Source organism: Impatiens glandulifera, chromosome 8 (genome assembly GCF_907164915.1).
Source record: "Impatiens glandulifera chromosome 8, dImpGla2.1, whole genome shotgun sequence".
In the NCBI taxonomy this organism is placed as follows: Eukaryota; Viridiplantae; Streptophyta; class Magnoliopsida; order Ericales; family Balsaminaceae; genus Impatiens; species Impatiens glandulifera.
In genome coordinates, this window is record NC_061869.1 from 34,386,545 (window position 1) to 34,394,816 (window position 8,272).

Genomic DNA, 8,272 nt, shown 5'->3' on the forward strand with positions numbered 1-8,272 from the left:
TAGCAAGATCGGTAGCTTGAGTAGGTTCGGGACCAGCAAGTCCAAGACCGGGCTTGACATGGCCAATATGACTAGGATTAGTGTGATGAGTAACTCCATGACTGGTTGCATTATAAGAAGCTCTAAACCGGTATGACTAGGACCGACTTTATCAGGAGTGATACCCTGACCAGGACCAGTATTATTAGGACCGATATTTTGAATAAGATATATTCTTGAGAAAATAGTATCCTTAGGACCGGTGCTTTGAACATGACTGATGGGATCAACGTTAGTAGGGTCAGCTTGTACCCTTACCCACTTCATTCTTTTTTCCTATCTTTTTCCTTACTCTTATCTGTTTTTTGCTTTTAATTACCCATCCTATCATCATTAGTGCGTTCATTGTTGTTAAATTCAGACCTGTTCACATTTCTAGCAGCCTGAGCCTGGTTAGAGTCATTCATACCACCTGTCTGAACGTTGTTATTGGCCTTCGATTTCAGATCATTATTGACTGGACATTTATTCGTTGAGTGTGTGAAAGTGCTACACCATACATCGATTTGGCTTTGATTCATATTGAACTCCAATATCAAATAGATTTGCCTGTCTATCTTTAAGTTCAAGCTTGATTGGAAGAGAGTTGTTTGGATGGATTTCGACACTAACTCTGGCCACATATGCACGCTCGTAGTCTTTCATTGCTATGTCAAACATAAGTGATTTGCCTATTATCATCTTTTTTTAAAGCTATATCTCTTTTGTCTTCCATTATTTATTTTATCAACAAAAAAAGTATTCACAACTCTCAAATTCAGGATTGTCAGAATATCAACAACATTGTCATTTATCCGCATTCACGTGCTTAATTATCTCATAGTACAAATAAATCACTCCATACAAATACTCTACTGGGAATTGTTAAAAGACAAGAGAGAAATAAATACACATGGAAACTTGTCCTTATGTCAATTCCACTTAGAGTATATTGTATGAAATAATTTATTTGCACGATGAGAGAACTAAACACGTGTTAAGGGAGTACAGTCGAGGAAAGAAAAATTGTTATTAAAAAAATGTCAATAGATGAAATATTGTTGAAATGTTTGTGGTTTCTACATTTGATTATTGTGAATACTTTATTTGTAAATGAGAGTTAGATTTCTTGAATTGATAAAATAAACAAGAACTATTTGATTGAGTTCTTGAAGAGAAAGATTGAAATAATATTATTGATTGAATGAATAATCTTTACAATAGTTTATCTATTTATAATAGTAATAGAGAAATAACTAAATTGAGAAAATATAGGATTTGGTTATTATATTTAGCCTAATTAATAGGAGATAAAATATAGGATTTGGTTATTATATTTAGCCTAATTAATAGGAGATAAATAAATAATTTCTCTTATTTATTTAATACTTTATCATCCCCCTTCAAGCGAAAAGGTGAGGCACAAACCGTGAGCTTGCTACGTAAAAGAGCAAATTGATGAGAAGAAAGACCTTTGGTGAAGATATCAGCCACTTGATCTTCAGTAGGAATATATTGGATGAGTAGTTGTTTACGAGCAACTTTTTCCCGAACAAAGTGAAAATCGATTTCAATATGTTTTGTGCGAGCATGAAATACCGGGTGTGCTGATAAGAATGCGGCACCAATATTATCACACCATAGAACCGGAGAAGAAGAAAGTGAAACTCGAAGTTCACTAATCACACCATAGAGATTAAATCCAACAAAGATCAGCAGTTGTATATGCAAGAGCACAATATTCAGATTCAGTACTAGATATGTGGCTGTTTCAAAAGCTTCACTCCAATAATGTAGTGGCATAGATGCATGAGCCAATAAAGTGAGACCAGTTTCCGTAATATGACGAATTTTTCGTTCAGCAATGCCATTTTGCTCACTAGTATGTGGGCAAGATAAACGATGTAAAATACCATGATTATCTGTTAATGATTTGAAATTTCTATATTTTCCTCCCCAATCAGTTTGCAATATTTTGATTTTACGACTAAATAAATTTTCAATAAGTCGAAGAAAGTTGATAAACGTATTCAAGACATCCGACTTTTTCTTTAGCGGATATATCCACGTGAATTTGCTAAAATCATCCACAAAATGTACGAAATAACGACCATTAGATGAAAATTCAGGAGCAGGTCCCCAAACATCTAAATGAATTAGGTCTAAAGGAGCCATAGATGTAGATTTTGAAGCTAAAAAAGGGAGTTTATGTGCTTTCCCATATTGACATGATCCACAAAAAGAAATAGTATTACTACCTGAAACTGGTAATTTAAAGTGTGATATAACTAAAGATGTAGTAGCGCTAGAAGGATGTCCAAGTCGTGAATGCCAAATTTGAGCCGGAGATCTAATACCAATAAATGCTTGTTTATTAGAACATGTTGAAAACGAACTTTCAGTAGGTTCAATGCAATAAAGTCCGTCCTTGAGTAATCCTTTAAGAAGCACTATCTTCGTATCTCGGTCGTTTCCGACTTTGATAGTTTGAGTGTCTGTATAAGGAGCATGTACATGTAGATTATTAAGATCGGAAGTAATATGGTCGGTAACACCTGAATCTGGACACAAAGTGGGATCTACAATAGTAGACGATGTAACTAACATTGTCGTAGGATTTGTAGAAGGATTAAAACGAGGGCACTCGAGAGCACTATGTCCTTGTACATTACATATTTGACAAGATGGATTATAAAAACAACTTTCGGAGCGATGACCAATTTTATGACAAAAATTACATTGCGGACGATTATTGTCTCGATTCTGTCTTTGGTTTACAATAGTAGACGATGTAACTAACATTGTCGTAGAATTTGTAGAAGGATTAAAACGAGGGCACTCGAGAGCACTATGTCCTTGTACATTACATATTTGACAAGATGGATTATAAAAACAACTTTCGGAGCGATGACCAATTTTATGACAAAAATTACATTGCGGACGATTATTGTCTCGGTTTTGTCTTTGGTTCTTTCCGCCTCCATGCCTATAAATATAAGCAACATTCGCCGAAACGTTTGAGCGCGAAATATTTTTATAATGGAATTTTCTTTTCTTGAATATGAGTCGTTGTTCATAATTTAGAAGGATGTCTGTCATCTCATTAAACAATAGATCTTGTCCGGAAGTTAGAGCACATATCATCGGCTCAAACTCGTCTCCAAGCCCGTTGAGTAGAGTTAGTTGCAGATCTTGATCAGAAACATATTGTCCGGCAGCGATAAGTGCATCTGATAGATTTTTGATGTGTTGAATGAAGTTAAGAAGAGAACCACTACCTTTGTGTGCGTTTAGGAGTTGACTCCGTAACTCAAATAGTCGGCTCTTTGATTGAGAAACATAAATTTTCTCTAAGGTTTTCCAAAGTTCTTGTGCCGAAGATGATTTTGAGACTTGTTGACGAATCTCGTCGGTCAATGTTGAAAAGAGCCATGCAAGTACCCTTTGATCTTGGATACGCCATTGTTTAAACTTTGGATTCTTGATTTGAATTGTATTATTTTGACCATCTGTTTCTTGAAGAAATTTGGGAGGAGTTTCAAGATTTCCTTCTACTATATCCATAAAATCATAACCTATCATGATTGGAGTAACTTGTGATTTCCAATAGATATAATTATATTTATCAAGCTTTACGCTTCCAGATATTATTGGTAGAATTGAGGAGTGATATTGTTCTTCCATTGAAATCGTTTTCGGGAGTTTTCCCTTATACGCTCTGATACCAAGTTAGATTTCTTGAATTGATAAAATAAACAAGAACTATTTGATTGAGTTCTTGAAGAGAAAGATTGAAATAATATTATTGATTGAATGAATAATCTTTACAATAGTTTATCTATTTATAATAGTAATAGAGAAATAACTAAATTGAGAAAATATAGGATTTGGTTATTATATTTAGCCTAATTAATAGGAGATAAAATATAGGATTTGGTTATTATATTTAGCCTAATTAATAGGAATTAATAGGAGATAAATAAATAATTTCTCTTATTTATTTAATATTTTATCAATAAGGGTTGAGAAATACATTGTTTAATTAAATTTTATAAATGTTATTTTGTATTAATTAATTTTTTTTTATATATATAAGTCTTAATTGAATTTAATAAATAAATAAATAAAATTCAAGAGTACAAAAATACATTTAATAAATAAAATGGATATAATGAAAAGTGAGTTAAATCCATGTATGTTATTTGATGACAACCATGATATGATATGTGTAACAGCAGTTAAATGACCACTTTCCTCGGCGTTTCTTTCGCACGGTTTCTTCTTTCTCTTCCTTGAATCGCTGAACCTAGCGGGGTGCTGATGATGAAGAAACCCACCCCCGATTCCCCTCTCTCTCTCTAGATATTTTCACCGTACGCCCGCTGTCCTCTGCTTCTTCAGCGCTTCTCCACAGGGACAATCTCAATCGCCAATTTGGGGAAACACCTCCCAAAACCCTAGAAGAACTTGGCGGCTTCATAGCCGTTAATTGGACTGAAAATTCCACCGCATTCCCTCTCATTCTATCCCTATATAACACAAAACTAATACGATTCCACAATGCCTAAGAGAAAACGAAAAGATGACCATAATATAACCACCTCTCCTCATCCTCATCCTCCTATTCCACCTTCAGGTATGCTTCAATGCTTTTACAGGCATGCGATTCACGATCTTTTTCTAAAACCCTATCCTCATCTCCCTCTTTTTCGCTATACCCTCGTGAATTGATCATTGTAACGGTATTTGTTCATCGATGTTTGTTTAAGCTGGCGAATTCATTCTTTTACCTTGTTAGGAAGGAAATTAATGATTTCATGCTATTATTATTGTTTATATTTTTAGTTGTTCTGAAATTCCTCGATCTTGATGCACATTGTTAGGTTTAGTCTAAATGATAGCTTCCGTTTGAAGTCATATCAATTGCTTCTTTATATTCTTCTTGTTCAGCTGAAGTTGCAGTTCTCTACAAAATTATATTCTCGATTTCTTTCAAGGTGATGACTTCAAGTTTGTGTATTTTATGGATGATGATTTCATTCAACTCTTTGTGAACTTAAATGGATAATGAATATTGAACTCAATTCACACTGGAAGATAGTGTATAATTTAGATTGATGGATCCTCAAATTAGCTAAACATGTTTTCCTGCTTATTTTTTTTTTTAGATTTTGTGTCATAATATCCTATTCTTCTTACCTCATGTTGAAATTTGTAATTAACTGGTTGATTTCATCCATGGTCAATGTGATCTTTCCTCGTATCCTATAATAACGCGAAGTTTATGTCTGGATTATTCTAATTCCATGTTCGATAATAATGCAGAGTTGTTGTCATGTTCCTCAAGAATGGCCTCTCTAACTAAAGAGGTTTGTGCTTACTTTTCTAACTATATTTCATCTGGAATATAATATTTCCTCAAAAATTTGATAAAAAAACGATTTTGACAAATTTGTTGCAATTTCTTGTGAAGTTTTATGCTAGTGATTGAGCTCTCCTTTAATTTGTAGCAGAAGTCTTCAAGAAAAGTTGATAATAATACAGTAAAATCTCTAGCATCTATCATAGATATCACAGATTGTCCTGAGAAGCAATCCGGTAGCCACCAGTCGGATCAGAATCTTAATCATACGATTTTATTGAGACATCCGCGTTATTACATGGGCCGTCAATACGTTCGCAGAAACTCTTCCAAAACTGCAGGTACTTCAACTTCTCATGGCAAAGTTACTCCATCTCAAGCTGTTGAAATGCGTTTCCCTGACTCCAACAAGTCTTCTGGTAAAGATGGTGGACAGTATGCAGGTCAATCTTTTCCTCCTCTAGATCTTACTCTTGAGCATGTGATGAATGGAATTGCGTCGTAGGAAATGGTTACCGAGGAAAAAGTAACCATCTACAGGAGGAGATGATTGAAATCAATTTCCTTCTACTCTTCATTCTTGTGTTCTAGTCCTAGCTTGTGAAATAAGAAAAAATCGAGTCTAATAGTTGAGGAAATTCATTATTGAAGTTATTTACTAATAAGAGTCTTCAACCTATTTACTAATAGTTGAGGGAATTCATTAATGAAGTATTTACTAGCCCCTCGCAGGAAAAAGTGTTCTAAAAAAACAACTTTAGAACAAGAACATTGGGGTGCCCTTGTGCCTAACATCCCTTAAGGGAAATTAAAAGTTACCTATTAAGATTGGAGAGTGCCCAATTGCCGCCATATTCAGATTATGAATTTGGGTAAGGCTTTGTTCGATGTAGGTTATTGAACATCATGTTATTTGATTAAAAAAACATTAACGTTATAGATATCGATATATATTTAAAAAATAGGTTAGTTTGTTATTTTAGTTGATGATTTGAATGATAGGTGTGATGAGTAGATTATTGTTTGGGTATGGGGTTATTTGAAATTAATCTCAAATAACCCATAAAAAACAAGTTCTTCAACATTCATCCCAATTGGTTGGTCTGCAGAATGTTAGTTCTAAAATTCTAATTAATCCACCTCCGGTGGAGATGTTTATTTTCTCTCTTAAATAAGCATGTCTTTGAGTTTTATAAGTTTCAGACTTCAGAGGTACTTGGCATAAGCATAAGTTTTAACTATTCATCTCAAAGACTTTGTGGGCCCATTTGAAAACATTATCTGAATTTGAATCCGGATGTAAACAAGATTCAAAAAATATGTGAGAGATTTTTTATTTGAATCAATTGACTATTTATAATCTCATGTATAAGAGAAACAAGTGTAACACATTTGTAGGCTAATTTAACATCCATCTAGGGTAAATCAAATGGTGACCCGCTTAATCACCTTGATTGAAGTTTGGGTTCATGGCGGTGGTGTGTGTTAGCCTCCTCCAAGATCTCAGAAAATAAATATATTAAATGAACTAATTTTAGTAATTATTAATTTTTTTAGACCATGCTTTATCAAGCACAACATCCTTTTAATTCAATTAAAGTTTGTTTGAAGTGGGAACTTGGACCTCGAGGACTTGTTTGGATTCGGATTATTTGAAATAATCTCAAAAAGCCCACCATCGTTTACCCCTTTCCTCCCTAAATCAATCAAATTATCGATTACATTTTTTTTCTTCAGTCCTTTTACCCAAATAACCCATTTTTCCACAACTTACTCTATTAATAAAAAAAATATCATATTGTTGATTTCCTTAGTAATTTTTGCAGGGGGTGATCAAGAGCTAGAATTTTGCAGAGCGAAAAGAGCAAGGTCTAGTTCTTTGTCAGCAGCAGTTAACACCGCCGCCTCTCCTTCTTCTTCCCGTGATGCGGCAAAAATGGCATGTGGGATTTGTGAGAGGCTGCTGAAAAGGAAGCCTTACATAACTCTGGACAATGCAATATCTACTGGTGACATATCTGTTGTTGCGGTTTTGGTTTGTGGGCATGTATATCACGCAGACTGTCTTGAACAAGGAACTTCGGATGAAAATAGACATGACCCCCCATGTCCAATGTGTTCAGGTTTGCTCCAACAAACTGCTGTTGATGGTTTGGACTGATTGATTTCTATCTGAATTTTGGATATTAGGGGAAAAAATAATGAAATATATAGTACGGTGGGTTGTTATAGTTATGTACTTTTGAGTGAAATGTCTGTTGAAGGTGGTCTTGGTGGATGTTTTTACTTTTTTATTTTTTTATTTCATGATCCTTGAACTTAATCAATCATATAAACATAAAATAATATTGTAGCTTTTTTTTTTTTAGTTATTTTGTTCATATATACAAGTAAGGTTTATTTTTTTTCGATAAATTAGTGTATTTATTTAGCACTCCTATAGATTAAGAAATCTTTTTTTATTTATTTATTAAAGTACATGCATAACATGAAAATAATAACATTTTTAGAGTGATATTAATTAATATACAAGGTTTATTTTTTTCCGATAAATTAGTGTATTTATTTAGCTCTCCTATAGATTAAGAAATCTTTTTTCATTTATTTATTAAAGTACATGCATAACATGAAAATAATAACATTTTTAGAGTGATATTAATTCATTTTGCATAGTAACTTGAATGATTTCAAGTTAAATAAGATTTTTTGTTACAAAATTATTTGTTCCCTTATCTGGGATCAATCATAATTCAGTTTTATTACACAGATTTATGTTCGGGTCAATGAGAAGTGTAATGGTGTAAGGATTTCTTCGCTTCACTCTGTTTTACATTAGTGATAGTGATAGGCACAATGAATTAAGCTTGACTACCAACTTCATTTAATTTCATA

The 8,272-nt window shown here is 33.4% G+C and overlaps 1 protein-coding gene across 3 annotated transcripts; it reads left to right on the forward strand.

The window, feature by feature from the left end:
* The first annotated feature begins 4,248 nt into the window (after positions 1-4,248).
* On the forward strand, positions 4,249-7,752 carry LOC124912587. Of its 3 annotated transcripts, none has more exons than XM_047453228.1 (4): positions 4,249-4,654; positions 5,344-5,387; positions 5,529-5,823; positions 7,207-7,752. In XM_047453228.1, exons 1-4 carry the CDS (start codon positions 4,579-4,581, stop codon positions 7,539-7,541), a joined length of 750 nt encoding a protein of 249 aa, XP_047309184.1. In that variant the 5' UTR covers positions 4,249-4,578; the 3' UTR covers positions 7,542-7,752. The 3 variants fall into 3 exon arrangements, with proteins under 3 accessions (XP_047309184.1, XP_047309186.1, XP_047309185.1); XM_047453230.1 differs by having other exon boundaries at positions 5,529-5,721; XM_047453229.1 differs by having other exon boundaries at positions 5,532-5,823.
* The last annotated feature ends 520 nt before the right edge of the window (positions 7,753-8,272 follow it).

Excerpts from the sequence above, each read along its gene's own strand:
- LOC124912587 (XM_047453228.1), top strand. The coding sequence starts at position 4,579 with ATGCCTAAGAGAAAACGAAAAGATGACCATAATATAACCACCTCTCCT. Across the intron at positions 4,655-5,343 it reads TCCTCCTATTCCACCTTCAG|AGTTGTTGTCATGTTCCTCA; the intron begins GTATGCTTCAAT and ends ATAATAATGCAG. Across the intron at positions 5,388-5,528 it reads TGGCCTCTCTAACTAAAGAG|CAGAAGTCTTCAAGAAAAGT; the intron begins GTTTGTGCTTAC and ends TTTAATTTGTAG.